The sequence below is a fragment of the Poecilia reticulata genome, linkage group LG22 (assembly GCF_000633615.1).
Source record: "Poecilia reticulata strain Guanapo linkage group LG22, Guppy_female_1.0+MT, whole genome shotgun sequence".
In the NCBI taxonomy this organism is placed as follows: Eukaryota; Metazoa; Chordata; class Actinopteri; order Cyprinodontiformes; family Poeciliidae; genus Poecilia; species Poecilia reticulata.
This window is the reverse complement of record NC_024352.1, coordinates 9,353,679-9,372,370: the sequence shown is the minus strand read 5'-3', so window position 1 is coordinate 9,372,370 and position 18,692 is coordinate 9,353,679. Positions and strand designations below refer to the sequence as shown.

At 40.4% G+C, this 18,692-nt stretch overlaps 2 protein-coding genes across 10 annotated transcripts in view; one reads left to right on the top strand and one right to left on the bottom strand.

Moving 5' to 3' along the window:
- Positions 1 to 1,790: 1,790 nt before the first annotated feature.
- cenpo (centromere protein O) lies at positions 1,791 to 5,346 on the bottom strand. 3 transcript variants are annotated; one of them, XM_008399041.2, is made up of 7 exons: positions 5,189 to 5,346; positions 4,912 to 5,066; positions 4,397 to 4,547; positions 4,036 to 4,307; positions 2,865 to 3,024; positions 2,187 to 2,307; positions 1,791 to 2,087 (listed from the first exon to the last, which is right to left on the bottom strand). In XM_008399041.2, the coding sequence occupies exons 1-6, from the start codon at positions 5,208 to 5,210 to the stop codon at positions 2,198 to 2,200; spliced, it is 870 nt and encodes a 289-aa protein (XP_008397263.1). In that variant the 5' UTR covers positions 5,211 to 5,346; the 3' UTR covers positions 1,791 to 2,087; positions 2,187 to 2,197. The 3 variants fall into 3 exon arrangements, with proteins under 3 accessions (XP_008397263.1, XP_008397262.1, XP_017157938.1); XM_008399040.2 differs by having other exon boundaries at positions 1,791 to 2,307; positions 5,189 to 5,344; XM_017302449.1 differs by having other exon boundaries at positions 1,791 to 2,307; positions 2,865 to 2,946; positions 5,189 to 5,280.
- Positions 4,984 to 18,692, top strand: part of slc5a6b (solute carrier family 5 member 6) — a 16,528-nt gene continuing 2,819 nt past the window's right edge. For 2 of the 7 annotated variants that reach the window (XR_532568.2, XM_008399033.2), the window contains exons 1-16: positions 5,525 to 5,614; positions 6,370 to 6,413; positions 7,195 to 7,636; positions 7,716 to 7,781; positions 8,196 to 8,247; positions 8,332 to 8,399; positions 8,567 to 8,721; positions 9,710 to 9,850; positions 10,739 to 10,868; positions 11,216 to 11,304; positions 13,105 to 13,217; positions 13,297 to 13,367; positions 13,440 to 13,526; positions 14,886 to 15,040; positions 15,118 to 15,224; positions 15,318 to 15,439. Coding sequence is in view for 6 of the 7 variants with exons in the window: in XM_008399033.2 (XP_008397255.1) it covers positions 7,289 to 7,636; positions 7,716 to 7,781; positions 8,196 to 8,247; positions 8,332 to 8,399; positions 8,567 to 8,721; positions 9,710 to 9,850; positions 10,739 to 10,868; positions 11,216 to 11,304; positions 13,105 to 13,217; positions 13,297 to 13,367; positions 13,440 to 13,526; positions 14,886 to 15,040; positions 15,118 to 15,224; positions 15,318 to 15,439 (1,704 nt within the window). In the remaining variant the exon portion in view is untranslated. The other 5 variants (XM_008399034.1, XM_008399039.2, XM_008399037.2 and 2 more) reach the window with 5 other exon arrangements.

Below are 18,692 nucleotides of genomic sequence, written 5' to 3'. Positions count from 1 at the left end.
TCATCAGTTATCCCCGTTTCTGGTGGAGCTTTTCCCACTTTACATTTTCCTTCCACTTAGCTTTCTATGAATATGTTATTTTTTAAATTTATTTATTTTTTTTACAATATTCTCATTTTTGGAGACAACATTTTGGGCGTTCTCTATCCATCTATCCATCCATTTTCTTGACACCCTTGTCCCTTAGTGGGGTCGGGAGGGTTGCTGGTGCCTCTCCAGCTAACATTCCGGGTGAGAGGCGGGGGTCACCCTGGACAGGTCGCCAGTCTGTCGTAGGGCAACACAGTTTGTCCTGTGTGTCTACACAGGACAAACAAYCATGCACACACACACTCACACCTAGGGGCAATTTGGAGAGGCCAATCAACCTGACAGTCATGTTTTTGGACTGTGGGAGGAAACCGGAGTACCCGGAGAAAACCCACGCATGCACAGGGAGAACATGCAAACTCCATGCAGAAAGACCGGGGCCGGGAATCGAACCCAGAACCTTCTTGCTGCAAGGCAACAGCTCTACCAACTGCGCCACTGTGCAGCCCGTTCTCCATCTATAAACCAAAAAAAAAAAAAAACTACAAGAAGACATAACATTTTTCACCAAGTGTCATGACCCACTTCAGTCATGTAATGTGATTTTTGTTCATATTTGCTGACATAAAATGCAGAATGTTTGTCACAAAACAGCTTATTTACTCTGAGTACAAAATCTGTTTTTCAAGTGTTTATCTTTGTGTTCAGGCTTCATCAACTTTGTCTTCACTTCATCAATAATAGTAGGCACCACATACACAAATAAAATGTATAATGTACTATTTATTATTTTCACTTTCAGAAAGTGTTAATATGAATAAATTAAACCATTTCCTTGTGCTATTTTTTTTCCAACCTGAAATCAAATAAACCTTCCAGACAATCTTTAAGGACAAGGATTAAGTTGACATGAACAATAAATGGATGGCTCCATAGAACTGGGCTATTGGGCTATTGAACTGCCAAAGTAAATGCAGCCACAGCAGCAGACTTGCCATCCATCCATCCATCCATCCATCCATTCTCTTCCGCTTATCCAGGGTCGGGTCGCGGGGGCAGCAGCTTCAGGAGGGAGGCCCAGACTTCCCTCTCCCCAGCTACTTCTTCCAGCTCCTCCGGAGGAACCCCAAGGCGTTCCCAGGCCAGCCGAGAGACATAGTCCCTCCAGCGTGTCCTGGGTCTTCCCCGAGGCCTCCTCCCGGTGGGACGTGCCCGGAACACCTCACCAGGGAGGCGTCCAGGAGGCATCCTGACCAGATGCCCGAGCCACCTCAACTGGCTCCTCTCGACGTGGAGGAGCAGCGGCTCTACTCTGAGTCCCTCCCGGATGACCGAGCTTCTCACCCTATCTCTAAGGGAGAGCCCAGCCACCCTGCGGAGGAAACCCATTTCGGCCGCTTGTATCCGTGATCTCGTTCTTTCGGTCATGACCCAAAGCTCATGACCATAGATGAGGGTGGGAACGTAGATTGACCGGTAAATCGAGAGCTTCGCTTTTTGACTCAGCTCTCTCTTCACCACGACGGACCGGTACAGCGCCCGCTTCACGGCAGACGCTGCCCCAATCCACCTGTCGACCCCCCGCTCCCTTCTTCCCTCATTCGTGAACAAGATCCCAAGATACTTAAACTCCTCCACTTGAGGCAGGACAACCCCCCTGACCCGGAGAAGGCACTCTATCCTTTTCCGGCTCAAGACCATGGCCTCGGATTTGGAGGCACTGAGCCTCATCCCAGCCGCTTCACAAAAACTGCACACAATCATGAAAGAAAACATTTACTTCTCAGCAATAAGGAAAGCAAAAACTAGGAAAAATGGAAACTGTTTTCTTCTTTCAGCTCTTGGAGATGATAGAACAATTATACAGTGGACTTGTGCTGAAAGGAGAATTGAGATAAGAGAACCAGAAGGGGGCGCCACAGCTCCAGCATAAAATAAAAACGTTGGATAAACAGCACAGCTGCACATGCTGAATGCTTCCACGACAAAAACAATCACAGGGAAGAGATTGTTGATGGTAAAATTCAGATCACGGAGGTCAGCGCGACCGAGAGTTTCTGATGAGGGAAAAACATTGTGACATACTGAAAGGTTCAATACTGACCTTTTGAGCAAACTCTTGTATTATGTACATCAAACAGTTATATTTTACATACTGGAGAATAAATTAAACAATGTCGCTATCTTTCTTAATGGCCATTAAAGCTCTGTGCACAGGAACCTCCTTCAGTAGGCTGCAGTTTTTCTTCCAGTTCGGAGAGTCGGGAAGCAGTTTGTCTGCAAAAGCACACATGTATAAAAGACTTTACAGTAAGCTTACAAATTAATTTAGTCTTAGTAAGAGAATAGAAAAAGTTATGTGTGCTATAGTAATAAATATAAAATATCAGGATATTTTAGATTTAAAAACATATTACAAATTACTCATTAGGTATGAACTCTGGGTGTAGATATGAATCCAGGCCTGAACCTTCACTGACACATAAAGACAATTACAAAATCAGTCTTCTATCACCTGAAGAACAGGTCTAGGATTAAAGGACTAATGTTCCAGCAAGATCTTGAGATCTCACAAAAACTACAAAAACAGTTCTAAAGTCCTTCCACTGGCTCCCTGTAGCAGAGAATAGGCATGAAAATATTTTTGTTAGTTTATAAAAATCACTGAATGACTCAGCACCAAAATACATCAAATATATGTTGTCATATCATCCATCCAGCCCACTCAGGTCTTCTGGTTCAAGTCTACTCTGCACCCCTCAATAATTATGTCACAACTAAAGGAAATATATTTAACACAATGGGATGTTCATCACAGTGTACAATAACCTTACCGTGGCAGTTCAGATGGACTCGAGTGGGAAGACACCTGGTGTGGTCGGTGTACTCCAACGTGCAGAGCAAGGGCGTCTTGTCCTTGGGCACAGTGAACATCAGCACCAGTATCGAACACAACAGATTGCTTTCCATTACTTCAACGGACTTGTGCTGCTCCTGCAGCACAAGCAAGAGGAAAATATCAGCGTATTCATTCAAAACCAGAAGTTCCAGCTCCTCTATTATTGCAACTAAGACGCTTCAAAGCGCTCTTAAAGGTGTATGCACCACTATAAAAAACATACAGGTTTTTGTATGTTAGAAAAGGAAACCATAACAAACATGTTAGTGGTTAAGATCAAAATTCCTACGTGTGAACACTGATAAATAAATAAGTACTCTATTTGACCAACATTTGGTCAACTTATGGTTGTCAACCACAACACTAAGGGAGTGTGAACAATTTCTAACAAATGCTAGTTGTGTTCAACATGAAACAATTCCCTGTATTCTTCGCGTCTGGGTGAGGAAGCAGGGCGGAGGCCTTTTTTGAAATACAAATCATCCAATTTATTCCAGTATTAATCATTTTCTGGAATGTAATACATTTATCCTTAATCTACAGGGTTTTATTTTTTATATTTTTCTTAACTTTCATGTTACCACTTACCTTTTGGCTTGCTGCTGTTGCGTCTAGTGTCTTTTTAATTAAGTATATTATTATTATTGTGTTCATGTAATTTTGTAGCTTTACTTTTATTCCTTTAAGGTGACTTTCACCATCAGTTCAGTGGCTAGACTTCTATTCTATTCTTACAGTCTGATTAGGGCAGACTACAAGACCTTTTCTCATGTGGGCCAAAATCATCAACAATATCACATTTGTAAAAAGTAAGACTTAGAATCGAAAGTTTTAGTTTTGCTCTAATGGCCCCTGGTCCTGACTTTGAACACCCTTGGATTAGACTAGAGCAAAGTTTGTGTTTTGGAGGAAAATTTCAATATTCACAGTGAAAGCTAAACAGAAATACATAACGCCAAAAGATCATAACTATAATGTGAAACATAATGGTGGAATGAACTGACTGTTTTCTTGAAGAGGACGTAATTATAAAAACTTTATGCCACAGCTTAAAAGGTGAGCATGCAGCCAAAGTATTCAGTACAATATTATTTTAAATAAATCACCTTCACAAGCTTCAGCTGCTGCCTGCGGCCTGCAAACGCGTTAAGATGCTGGCTGACTGTGGCCAGAAAAGCCCCCACGTCCGTCTGCAAGTCGCTCTGCTCGGCCAGGCTGTTCAGAGGAATGAAAGGCGGGATGTTGTGGCGGCTGATCCTAACTTTTGGCTTCAGGTTGAGCTCCAGGTTGTAGGTGTCCAAATATACACCCTCGTACTCGGTCGCCAGAGAGAAGCACATGCCTTTCCCTCCGTTTGTTGTGATGGCGTCATACCCACCTGGCGATATCAACAAATAAAGTTAGTGAATACGTAACAATAATTACCGGTAGGTAGCGAAAATTTTTTAATTCATATGTTAGAATTACCAATGAGGTTATGAGCATGAAGAAGATCCGTCAGCTCAGAGTGTCTGGCCATCAGGTGGAACAACTCTGAGCTCTTTGAGTCTATGTCCATTTCCTCGTCTTCACCATCTTCTTCATGTTTGTCTGCAGGTGCTCTCAGTTTCTGGAGCTTCTGTAAGAGGGAGAGGCAAACATAGACAAAACATTATTTACTCAAGGATACTGTGGCTTAACTCTGAGGTCAGGATTTGGGGGAGTTGAGACTTGTGATTTTTGCTTTGAGTCTCACTGAAAAAGTCTTATAATTTTCTATCTCTAAATTAAAGAAATTAGATTATTAATGGATGAAGGAGACAAAAAAAAACTGATCCACGCTTTTGTTTCAGGTCCAATATCTTTTTTTACTGCTGCAAAGAAAAGCCTGTTTATTCAAAATTCTGCAGCTACAAAAGAGAATCAAAGAGGCAACAAGAAACGTCTAAACACGTTTTGTTTAAGAGTGCAGTGTTGGCTCAGCGCCTCAGAAGAAGCTTCACCTTGTGTATCTGTAGCTCTGCCTTCAGCTGGTCTCTTTGCGAGGTCAACGCTTCAACTTTAGCCTTTAGCTCCTTCACTCGACTCGGCTGCTGTGGGACCTGGCTCCCTCGGTTCCGGGCCTGAACTTCCAGCAGACTTAGGTGGCTCAGAACACCTGGAGGTAAGAAACACTTTCACAAACCCTGAAATGAACTCGTCGACGGCTAATATGTTAGCGTCGCAGAAACAAACTCATTTCAAGCTAACAATAAGTTAGCTTTGCAGGTTCTGGCCTACCTCTCGTCGACGCTCCCTCCATGTTTTTCCACCTTTTTCTTTGTTTACTCAGCTACCATCTAAATTAACAACTCAAACGAAAAACATCCCGTACTTTTTTTTTTGGTGTTTTTAATTTTCGCGGTTGCTGCGTGCGCACGCTACGCGGTCGTGACGTCAGAAACTGCCGGAAGAGAATCGACAACAGTTTTGCATCACATGGAGTAGAAGCTTAGCTTGACTGTAGGTAAAAGGTGAACTCGGTGTTAAATGTTTTCAACAGAAGAAATTCAAACAAAGCTCAACTTTCTGCAATATGTGACCACTGCACTGATACTCATGCGCAAACAGGTTGCTTTTAACACATTTAGAGTTCCTGAACGTCCCAACAAACATGTGTTTACTGATACTGAATGTGATCCGGATGTCTGCTCCCTTGAACTAAAGGTGAGTCAGTGTATTATATTTACTTCCTGGACGTTTAAAAAAAAAAAAAACAGATTACACTTCGCTGATTTACTTCTACTGTTCAAATTTGTTTCTAGTAAATCTTTTAGTTGTGGTATATTGAATGCACTTTGGAATAATAAGCTTTACTAGGAACATTAACTGGTTGGTGAGCTTTATAGATTTATTTAGCTATCACAGATATTGTTAAGCATGAAGTTTGAAAAACGTTTTGCATTTTTTAATATTTTAACATCCTCAACCTTATTGTGTGGTTTGTGTACATATAAGTTTACTTGGCAAGCAAAAAAATAGTAAGTCAGTGTGATAATGAAAATAATTGGAAAACTTTTAGTTTTTTTATTTAATTATTTTAAATGAATTAAAGTAAAAATATCACAAGGCTCAGTTTTCCATTATATTTTTTATTATACCCTACAAAGAATAGGAAGCCCAATAGAAACAGGAGGCCTTGAGGTATTCTTGAGGAGATTAGCCTGTTGGTTTTTGTTTCTAATAAAAGTTAGACTTTGTGACAATGTAACAAAATCTACATCATACTAGACAATAAAGTCTGTGATGCCATTCGGTCAAATGCTCTAAATTAGTTAGATATTAGTAAATAAGCTAAACTAATAAGTTGGCAAATAAGTCCTTAGTCAGTACGACTAAATTAATGCTAAGAATGGTTAAAATTTTGGGGGGTTGAAATTTGATCAGTGTTACAAACATTCTTTGTCATATTGTTTTTTCAGAAACATGACCGAGTGAGCGCTCTTGGAAGCAAACCATCTTTGAGGTATTTTTCTCCGGTAACCTTGTCAACAAGAATTTAGCGAGTTAGGAGAAAGCAAACGAATGTACTTTTTACGATTTGCACCTTGGAAAAATTTCGTCTTTGTATGTATTTTTGTTTTATATTTATACTATAGCTAAAAAACATAAAGTTGCTTTTGACCCTCCTACTTAATTTAGAGTTAAACAAAATTAAAGTTTCCAGCTGTCTCAGCTTCCAAACTGGTGAGATAACAGTTTCAAGGATGTGATGTGACCTTGTCTATGACAAACTGTCAGTGGTGGAAAAAGTACTCAAAAAATTTATTTATTTCCCACCACTGCAAACTGTAATGTTCATATAGTGTTGATAAGCCAACTAAGTCACAACAAAACCCATTTTTTCTACATTTAAAGAAACCTTTTAAAACTGTAGTTATGTAGTTTTTTTTCTGGAGATTCTTGGTCCGACACAAACTAATTGAAAAAAACTTCAGAAAAGAGAAGGAAAAATAATAAAAAACAAAATTTTATATGGGGGTTAGCTCAAGATTATGAATATTATGTGTAGAGTTCAACACTGATGTTCGGTGGTTAATTACCAATATTTTTTCAAATATTGTTTACATTTTTCTGAGTAATATCTGAGGTATATAATCAGTAGTTTCATTGCATAGACTTCATATATTATATCCATTCCTTCCAAAACAGTTGGTGGTTCCTCTTTTTACCATTTTCTTGCTGTGCCCTTTTTGTTTGGCATTATTCTATTCTTAATTCTCATATTTAATCTTTTTTTTTCTTAGGCTTTCTGGACGGTTGTCACTGATGGGTGCGGATTTGCATGAAGGAGCAACACAAAGAGCCTCTTGAACTCTCCAGCCCAGAAAGCAAACCAAGATGGACCCGTCCGATCAAAAGCACTTTTCAGCATTTGACTACGTCGTGTTTGCCCTTCTACTGGCCGCCTCCGTGGGCATCGGGCTGTACTACGCCCTGTCCGGGGGCCGCCAACGAACCACGCAGGAGTTCTTGATGGCTGACAGGAGCATGCGGTGTCTCCCCGTTTCGCTGTCGCTCATCGCCTCCTTCCAATCAGCCGTGGCCATCATCGGCGTCCCGGCCGAGATCTACACTCACGGCACCCAGTACTGGTTCATCGGCTGCGCCTACATTCTGGGGCTTTTAATTCCTGCTCGTGTTTTCATTCCATTGTTATACAGGCTGAATCTCTCCAGCGCTTACCAGGTGTGTAAAAAATAAAAAAAGTGCATTTACATCAGCCGTGCATGAGCAATGAGTCAGCGTTGTTGTTCTTGTTTTGCAGTATCTGGAGCTACGGTTCAGCAAAGTAGTGCGGATATGTGGAACATTAACGTTCATCTTTCAAATGGTGGGTGCATTCAGAGACCAGTCAGCCATCCTGTACAGTTTTATTGGTAAAATGTGTAAGTGTTTAGTTCAGGATTTCCTGTCATGTGTTTCCCTCTGGTAGACCAGCAACCATCCTCCCCAACACACCCTCACCCCGAAAAAAAATTTGAAAAATGTGGCGTGCATTTTTATTCAGACCCACTGAGTCAATAAATTGTCTTTACAGATGTTACAGTCAAAATTTTGTGTTATTTAGTCCATTCTCATTTGCAAAGAAGCTGAAGCAGCTTTTACTGGATGTCTAGGCAAGATCCAGTAAAATCTGTCCAATTAGTGCAGGGTAAAAAAGTATAAAGGGTTTTTTGTGTATTCTATTGTTTTGGTTTTTTTGTTAAAACACTGGTTTCTGATTTGTCTCTTAACTTGATTTAAGGTTATCTACATGGGTGTTTGTGTGTACACGCCTGCCTTCGCACTAAACGCAGGTATGAAAAGTTTTATGTTTTAATTTGATTCATTAAATCGGCGATTGAAACTAATTTCAGGACCTTGCTGTGTTTTAATTTCAGCTACCGGATTTCAGCTTTGGGGCACAGTGATGATAACCGGACTAGTGTGCACTTTATACACGACCCTGGTGAGTTGACTTGAATGTTGACAGAACTGACTCTCTGACTGGAGCAATGATGTTGGCGTGTCAAGAGAGTCATTCCTTTCAATTAATTAACCATATTATGCAAAAAACATTTCCTGTGTTTATAAAACAGCAGTTTGACCGAATGTTTCTGCTCGGCTCCCCCGCAGGGCGGCTTGAAGGCGGTGATCTGGACAGACGTCTTCCAGACGTTCGTGATGTTCGCGGGGCAGATTGCCGTCATCATTGTGGGAGTGGAGCGGACCGGAGGAATGTCGGAGGTCTGGAGGAAAGTGAATGACGGAAACCGCCTCGCTGGGCTGGAGTGAGTTCAGTGAAGGCTAAGGCCTTGAGCATTATTAAAATGCACGTCAACTAATTTAGTAATTGATTTATTGTTAACTGGAGCATGCAGACTCAAAAAAAGACGCCGTTTGCTGAACAAACAACACACACATGGCAGTAATTAAGATGAAACTACACATGAAATATACACATTTTGCATTTAAGACAAAAAAAAAAAATTCTACCCAAACTCCTGATGTGGCATAGTTTCAGCTTCACCTGGTTCAGATTAAAAAAAAAAATCACCTAATAAGCATCTTTTTTTTTTTTGCAGTCAATAATTGGTTATCCAAAGTAATCAACAGATCAGCCCTGCGCTGCTGTGTTGATAATAACTTGAGCATAAAGGACCAAGCTTTTCACATGTTGACACTAGAAGTGGGGCTGCACAGTGGCGCAGTTGGTAGAGCTGTTGCCTTGCAGCAAGAAGGTTCTGCATGGAGTTTGCATGTTCTCCCTGTGCATGCATGGGTTTTCTCCGGGTACTCCGGTTTCCTCCCACAGTCCAAAACCTGACATGACTGTCAGGTTGATTGGCCTCTCCAAATTGCCCCTAGGTGTGAGTGTGTGTGTGCATGGTTGTGTGTCTCTGTGTTGCCCTGCGACAGACTGGCGACCTGTCCAGGGTGACCCCACCCCTCACCCGGTACGCCAGCCGGAGATAGGCACCAGCAACCCTCCCGACCCCACTGAGGGACAAGGGTGTAAGAAAATGGATGGATGGATGGACGCACACTAGAAGTATTTTTGAGCAAAGTGAATTGTTTCTGTATTTTTAAAAATGTATTTTTAATATTGTATAAAATAAGGTTAAGTGGTTAAATGAAAAATCTGCAGAATGTGCCAACAAAAAAAACACTAAAAAACCAACAACTTTAAAATCTGATTGTCAGATGAACTGAAATAATCGACAGTTGCAGGCCTAAACGAAACGCTAATTTAAAAACGGTTTTCTTTCTCTGATTCAGCTTGAACCTGGATCCCACAGAGAGACACACCTTCTGGACTCTGGGGGTCGGCGGGGTTTTCCTCATGCTGTCCCTGTATGGAGTCAACCAGGCTCAGGTCCAAAGATATCTCAGCGCGCGGACAGAAAGAGAAGCTGTGAGGTATTCTGTTTTTATTTTTATTATTATTATTATTATTATGATCAGATATTTGTGTGCAAATTAATCTGAAGAGTTTTCCATGGTCTCAGACTAAAGTGCTTTACATCAATTTCCAGCTTCCTGTAGAGGTTTTCCACATGTTGACACAAACCTGGAAGTATTTTATCAGAATGTTCTTTAACGAAATAGAAAGTGGTGCATGATTGTGAACCAATAGAAACCTTGTTTTTCAAAATGCTTTACATTTAAAATGTCTTTCAGAAATCACCTAATTGGCAAAAAACAATGCTTATGGGACAAAATGTGGAAGCATCTGCCGGGTTTATGTGACGGCATTTTTAGGGCCATTGTGGGTAGATTTTAAAAAATTTCCACCAAAAAAAGTTTTTTCTGAGAATAAATAGTTTGTACACCAGGGGGCGCTGATGGACTTATCACACGGATAACCTCTTGAGTCGATGGGTAGATTAGGCTGTAATCAGGGTTTATCTGAATGAATTTTACCGTTACAGTTTCTGATTACCCAACACCTGGGTTTGTTTACAGTTCAGGACCAAATTCTGGTTTGCTTTAGTCAGATTTATTCTAGTAAAACTGATGATCGCTTAAGTTTTCATCCATGATCTCTCATCAGATTGTAAATAAAAATGGCTCCTTTGTTTTTTTTTCTCTCCTTAATTTTCCTTTTCTTTTTCTCCTTTAAAAAAAAAACTCTCCCTCTTTCACTGTCATCAGATGCAGCAAAACTTTGAAATGGAATCATTTTACTTTAATCCTAGATGGAACCAAGGTGTTTTTGTGTCAAAAAGAGATTTAGCCAACTTTAATGGGGGATCTTTTAGTGAAAATGTTTCCCATTTTCCACCTTTGCTGTGTGTGTGTGAGCAGGTCGTGCTACATGGTGTTTCCTTCCCTTCAGCTGGCTCTGGGTCTTAGCTGCATCATGGGCCTCGTCATGTTTGCACGTTATTGTGGAGAGGACTTTTCTGAGAAGCTGGGCAGCTCTTCCAGAGATGCCGTGAGTCCTCCTCTTCTCCTCCAGACATTTTTTAAAAATTAATTAATTTATTTATTTTCTTTAGAATACACAAATGTAGTATAGAAGGTTCCAGACTTTCAGCTAAAATGGTAAAAAATGTGACCTGACGGTCCTTAAACGCCAAAAAATGCAAATATTACAGCCTGGGTATTTGCATGTACAACAGTAACGTTCACATCACATTTCTCATGTGACGTAAATATAGAGTCTGTTTGCTGACCGGGGTCAGGTTGTCATATTTGCTTTGTGGTTTCTGTTGACTAAATACATATATGCAAAAACCCAAAGCTTCCAGGAAGCGGTGACKTCAGCTTTGCCTCAAACAGATGGTGATATACTTCGTGATGGACATGCTGCAAGGCCTGCCTGGACTGCCCGGACTGTTTGTCGCTTGTCTTTTTAGCGCGGCGCTCAGGTACGGGACTTTCCGCCGTGTTGGCAGATTTTTCTAATCAGGCCTCCTTATCGGCAGCCGTGTGTTTGCCTTTGCAAATGTCGAGTTGTTTCTCTTTGCATGCTTTTGAAAAGTTTAGATTATAATTTTTTTTTTCTGCATTCCCCCCCCCCCCCAAGTCTGGATGAGTTTTGAAAACACACACACACACACACACACACACACAAAGAGTGCATTTAGAAAATGTTTGTATTTTCACATTATCGTCAACATAGAGTTGAACGTTTTAGCCATTGCAGAAGTGAGTGTGGTAAAAAAATTTGCATCAACGTAATTTGACTGAGAGTGTTAATGAGAGAAGCAGCCTTGAGGCTCATGGAAACTTTTGAGAGATCAAAATGCAAAACACTACGCGTGGTTAAAAAGCTAACAGCCCACAGTTAGGTCAAATTTGTTAAGAGCTGCAGAACCTACTTTACTTTTACCCTTTGGAGAAAAATAAACCCTAAAATTTTGACCAATCCTATTTTATTTCTAAAGCACATAAGAAAGTAATGTGTTTCACCAAGTGCTGCACAATTCTAAAACAGACCAAACCAAGACACAAACATATAAATCATAGAAATTGTTTTATTGTAAAACAAAGGAACGGTGATTTAATTTAGCTAGTTACAGTCACAGTTAGTGGCATGTAAAAGAAAACTACATCAAAAGGAGATAGCACTTAGAATGTGGATTATCTGCACAATGCAAAGCAATATACATCAATATATAAAGTACTATAGTACAAAAACTCTCAGAGGAAATGTTTTCAGTTATCCAGTTAAGGAGGAGGCGTTTTCTAGAACAGAAAGTTAGCAAACTGTCAGGCCTCCTTTTATGTTTGTCACTGGTAATTGGATCAGTTATTCCAGACAAAGCTAAAAAAATAAGAGTTTATTGTTGAAATTAATAGAAAACATTTAGACCAATAGCAGTTTGTACAGGTGGGGGTGTAAAAATAAAAAATTATATTGAAGAAGTAGGGAAGAGGGTTTGGGTGACTGAAAAAAAAAGAAATTCTGACTTTAAGATTCGAGGGGAGGATGAGAAGCACCACATGGAGAGAGATTGACAGCACTAAAGCCCTCCTCTTGGCTCTGATTGGTTGTTTCCAGTTTGCACTGGGAGAAGCCACCACGTTGCTGCATGTCAGGTTTTAAAATTACTTTTATCATGTAAGGGACCAGATCATTCAGTTTTAACAAAGAAGTTCAAAAAGAGTTTCGCACCAATCTGAAATGTAGATTTATATATATATATAATTAATAGTCATGAAGTCCTAAAACTAAAATTGAACAACCTGGGGCATCATCATCAAAGATGATGGAAGAAAATGAGGAACATGAAGCTAAAAGGGATCTTTTGTGTGAAGGCAGGATTGCGTGGCATTCACAGGCTGAAGTAAAAGTTTGATTTCCCATTGATTTACAAGAAATTTACATGAATGGGTCTGTTAACAACTTCCTTCATTACAAAAGTTTTTGATTAGAAGCTGAAACATTGTCGCCTTTGTATTACGAGACGACACAGACGCTGAGTTTTTCCTGTGTTCCTCATGTTAACAGAGGAAGTGTGTGTAGGGCCAGAGTGGAAACCGTTTGTTTTGTGATACGGTCTTCACAATGGAAACCGTATCAGGTGATCACGTTGCTTCACACGCACAAGAGAAAAATAAAACCTGAGAACCTGTTCAGCTGTTGTGGATCTGCACAGATTTTAACATTGTTGCAATTAACAGAAAAGACGGTCATGGGTCTATGTTTTGCTTTCACCATTCAGCACCATCTCGTCTGCCTTCAACTCTCTGGCCACTGTGACGATGGAAGATCTCATCAAGCCATATTTCCCTTCCATGTCGGAGGAGAGAGCGACGCTGGTCTCCAAAGCTTTAGGTGAGCCGCTCTCTGCTTTAAACTAAAGTGAAGTTTGGGTTGTAGTTTCTGATGGTTCATGTTGTGGCTCTACCCTAAGCGACGTCCTACGGGCTGCTCTGCCTGGCCATGGCCTACCTGACTCACCTCATGGGCGACTCGGTCCTGCTGGTGAGCTCAGCGTTTGATCTGATTGTTTCTCAGTAACTTTGTGTGGATTAGCACTCATGTTTTCTGTTGCAGGTAGCTTTAAAGATCTTCGGGATGGTTGGCGGACCCATTCTCGGCCTGTTTTGCCTTGGCATGTTCTTCCCGTGGGCCAACTCCATTGTAAGCCAACATTCATTTGATCTGGTTTTGCATGTCTAGTCGTGAGCTTATAAACAATATGAATATATGAGCACATCTTAAACTTTCCCACATTTCCTCACGTTAATTTAACAAACTGCAGTGTATTTTATGCAACTGGCCAATGGAAAGTGACGCATAATTGTGAAGTGGGTGTAAAAGGATACATTATTTTAAATAAATTAAAAAGAAGAATCTGAAAAGTGTGGTGTGCATTTGTTTTTTTGCACATCTCTGAACTGAATATTTTTGTTCATTGCTCTTTGCAAAATACCCCAAAGTCTGATTGGGTGGAGGGCTTTGATTTTCAAGTCTTAGCACAAATTCTCAATTTGATTTCTCAGTCTGGACTTTGACTGGGCCATTCTAACACTTGTTGAACTAATTAAATAGCTAATTCATAAATTAATTCCACAGATTTTAAGGCGTTAAAAATTTAACTGTTAATCAATTTTTTTTCTTGCATAGAAAAGTCTGGAGCTGGAACCTTTGTTTTGCGTTTCTGGTATGCCAGTAAATCTGACGCACATGCAACATTCGCAAACAACAAGCCGCTTTTCTTGGGACGCAGAGGGGTCATTTTTGCCTCAGAAAACGATGTGTCCGAACGCTGGAAAATACTGTTGTTGTTTTCAAGTTGTGCTAAAAGGAGTTAGCCTGTCGGTAAAGCTATTATAAAATGGCATCTCAACACTAAACCAGTTGGAGCAGCACAGACGTCGCAATGATAAAGTTATTGGCCACACTTCATATTTTTAAAGGATTTTTTTCAATGATGTTCCATGAATGATCAGATGTTCCTGAAACACTTACAGGCTGAATGGATAATGATTTAGAATGCCTTTATTGTTATCGTGGAGAAGCAAAACAATATTTCATAATTTCAGCTCTTTACTCCTGCTTGATGGTTGAATAACCTGAATAACGGGTTTAAAAACAATAAATATCTTGGTTTTTGAGCTTATATGTGTATTTATTCAATCATTTAGCAGCACCACCTTGTTTTACTGTGGAGGATGTGTTCAGATGACCGTCTTTCACATGCTTCCCTTGTCCCCCTATATCACACGTGTCAAACTGGAGGCCCGCGGGCCAAATTCGGCCTAACGTTGCTCTTTATGTTTCCGCATAAACACAACTTTAGGATAACAGTTGTTTGCTTAAATCTTATTTTGCAAGTCAAAACAAATCGTTTTTTATTTGAACAGTGGCACATCAATCTAAAATGATATTTAATTTATTATTAAATGACTTTATTCCTGTCAGTAATTATTCCAGGCAAACACAAATAGAATAATTGTATTCAATTATTCACATACAGTCTCTGTCCTTTGTTTCCAGGGTGCGGTGGCCGGTCTGGGCGCAGGTCTGGTCGGGGCTCTCTGGGTCGGCATTGGCAGCATCGTCAACCGGAGCTCTGGCGCTAAGCGGCTGCCGCCCAGTTGCCACATCAACACAACCGCCGCCTTTCAGACGGCGATCGGCAACGTGACGAGGTCGAACTCCTGACATTAACGGTGAATGTTGCAGGTGACTTTATATCTCGCGACTAACTCAACTCTCTGTTCTTCAGCCGGCCCACTTGGCTGCACAGGTTTTACTCTTTGTCCTACATGTGGTACGCCGGCTTCAGCTGCCTGATAGTCATCCTCGTCGGGCTGATCGTCAGCTTTCTCACAGGTGTGCAAAACTGTGACATTTACTCGTAATGCCTCACGTTAATGTGAAGCATTTCTTCATGTTAAACTTTGCAACGTTTGTGTTTTTGCCAAGGCCCAATGAAAGAAGGGGAGGCGACACCTGGAACAGTCTATCCGTTGTTAGGAAAGCTGCTTTTTTTTCTGCCTGAACACATGAAGAAGAAGGTCTGCTGCGTGACTCCTCTGAGACCGGCTGTAAGTAAAGATGAAAGTTTCCGACAAAAACAGACAAGTCAGGCAAAAACTTTTCAGTAGCTATTAATGGTGGAAAGTAAGTACACCCTTGGTGCTTCACTTGGATTTATAAGGTCAGGTAACAACCAGTTGCTGCTATTAACAAAATATAATTGATTATTTGACCTTTGTCAGGCAGTGTGACCTTTTGTGCTAAAACAACATCAAGATGGAAAGAGATCAGCAATGGACCTTACCACAGGGGCCGCATTTCATTGGCTAATGCCCATTTTACGTCAGAGCGCAGCTATCACGTGCCTTACCGTCTCACAAACTCATGCTAATGTACATTGTGGACTACCAGACCGACAAAGTTTTTGCGTCAGGACTCGAAAAAAATTGGTTCTCCGTCAGTGGGGTATCTGTACAGGCGATGTCAGGTATCCTGATCGTATTTGTACAACTAAAATTCACAGATTTCCAAAATCTGAAACGGAAAGCCTTGCTTGGATTAAAGCTTGTGCACGACCGCATTTGCAGCTCAACCGTCATAGGATCAATAAGTATTGGTGTAAGTATTATTGCTTTGCTTTCTTTGTGTTTAGTGAATGAAAAAAATAAAGTCAATAATAAACACATTCATTATAAAAACCTTTTAGCCAAGTACAGCATAATGGCGGTACCAATACAACTTCTACACCTTGAAGCCTGTCTGTTACAGCCTTACATTAGCTGAACAGATCAATATGCAATGTGTACCATGTCTGACATACATTGAAGATTTTATTTCACCTGAAAAGGCTTTTTACTAAACTGTAATCGTGTTAGCCATGCTAGCTTTTACTAAACTGTAATCATGTCAGCCACGCTAGCACCGAGTACCGTGTATAAGTCCTAGGCACATTTGAACCCTCAAAACCATGAATGCCTGACTTACCCAGCCTTGCAAGAACAATAGCCATCAGTGATCTTGTCCACGGCTATATTTATGCTGAGGTTGTGAGAATCTGCTGTTTTTCTCATCGACCAGTAGCATTTAGCTGCGACGCGCACAATGTTGGAGGCATCGCGTGGCTCAAACACATTGATGTCGTCCAAAAAAAATGACATGAACTTGTTGGTTCCCTTGGCTGATATTTTGTGAAAATCCGGCAGAAATGCTACACTAATCAACTCAGAAATACTCTGCAGAGAGCAAAAATGGCATGTTTAGACATTGGAGCTAAGCTGTTAATGTGAGACATGACGTCACGTGGGACTTTCGAGGGGCGTTTCTGGCCGGAGCTTGGTAAGGTCCATGACTAGAGCAACTGATGCTTTCTGTCAACCTGGGTAAAGATTGTAGGAAAATGTAAAAAACAATTACAAGTCTGTCATTTCATAGAAGAAAAACATGTAAGAAGGGACGAACCATTAATTGTGATTAATCGGTTATTGAAATAATCATCAACTATTAATTGTTACTTTCATTTGCTTATAGAACAACACCCTCAGATATTAAATAGGCTAAAACTGTACAGAAAAATATACACATTTGGCATTTAAGATGTAAAAAAAATCTTGATCCTGTTCAAATTCTGTTAAAATATCTCATATTGTAACCTTTGGTTATCCGTTTATTAATCGACTTATCCATAAGTGAATCAGATCCAGGGTTTCCCCCAGAAAACTTGCTAAGCCCGGTGGTCAGGGCGTCGAGGCGGTCCACCGGCGGTCCACTGTGTTTTTGTATTAAAAGATATTAAGTGGACAGGAAATGTAAAAGTATTACTGTGTAATTATGTTACTGGAAAAGATCTCCAGTGAAATGCTATTTAAACCCACAACTAGTCTAAAAACAACAAATTTGCACTTCTGTTAAGAATTAAGTCAGCGGTTAAAAAAGACCACAGATACATAAATGTAACGCTTGTTTATTGAGATTATCAATGCCGTTAAATTTTATTTAATTGTTTAGGGATACATAAATTAAATTATTTTAAATTGTTTAACATTTAAATACAAGATTTTAAGGAGCTGGCAAGTTTACTTTGTAAAACTTCAAATAACAATATTCATAGTTAGATTGTTTTGTTACCATAGCAACAATCTGTGAGTTTAATCTTTGAATTTACAAAAACAAATTAGTAAACTGCGATTATAACTTATTGCTTTTTAGGCTGGCCAATTAAACTACTCCCTTCTCCCATATTTCACTAAAACGCTCCGGCCAACTGGGACCACAGACATAAACTTTACAGGGAAGACAGACACAGAGCCACATGCTGGGCAGCATGTTGAGATGTAAACGCCGCATATAATTGTTCGCTACAAGTTATTCTTGCGGTTCACATAGAGCTGCGCAACCAGAGCTAACGCAGTGGGTTTTAAACTCTTACCTAGAGTTCTCCAAAGGATCATAATTCCTCACAGTAGGTTTATGTAAATATCTATACAGGTCAGCCTGGGTCCAGTTTGAGTGAAAGGAGGCGCGCGCGATCCCGCTGAGGTAAAGCGGCGGCGTGCGAGAAAAGCGCAGAGGGGCCAGCTGTGTGATTAGTCTGCGCGCTGTCGGGTTTAAATGCATTTACCTATCTATTATAAACCTATCCTATAGTGAAATGCTAAGAGCAAAAGAGACGCTTGCAGCCCGGCTTAAAAAAAAAAAAAAAAAAATTATTTTTTTTATTCCTAGAAACGTAAACAAGCAACGCTTAGCCTGGCGGCAGGGCTAGTAAAGCATGGCGGGCCGCCAGGCTTATTATAATACTCTGGGGGAAACCCTGAGATCGCCCCTTCACTGTACTGATATTAAGTCAAGCAGAAAGGGCTATAAATGATCAATCATAAAGGAATACCATCTTATTTCATCTTGGGGAATAATATATATACAGAGGGGCAAAAAAGTATTTAGTCAGCTACCAATTGTGCAAGTTCTCCCACTTAAAAAGATGAGAGAAGCCTGTAATTTTCATCATAGATGTACCTCAACTATGAGAGACAAAAGGASAAAAAAAAAATCCAGAAAATCACATTTTCTGATTTTTAAAGAATTTATTTGCAAAATATGGTGGAAGATGAGTATTTGGTCAATAACAAAAGTTCATCTCCATACTTTTTTATATACCCTTTGTTGGCAATGACAGAGATCAAACGTTTTCTGTAAGTCTTCACAAGGTTCTCACACACTGTTGGTGGTATTTTGGCCCATTCCTCCATGCAGATCTTCTCTAGAGCTGTGATGTTCTGGGGCTGTCGCTGGACAACACGGACTTTCAACTCCCTCCACAGATTT

Bases quoted from the DNA above. Each gene is read 5' to 3' on its own strand.
- cenpo (XM_008399041.2), bottom strand. From the start codon at position 5,210: ATGGAGGGAGCGTCGACGAGAG. The intron at 5,067-5,188 runs GTAGGCCAGAAC...TCTTACCTCCAG, and splicing joins GGAGGGAGCGTCGACGAGAG to GTGTTCTGAGCCACCTAAGT. The intron at 4,548-4,911 runs GTGAAGCTTCTT...TCCCTCTTACAG, and splicing joins CAGAGCTACAGATACACAAG to AAGCTCCAGAAACTGAGAGC.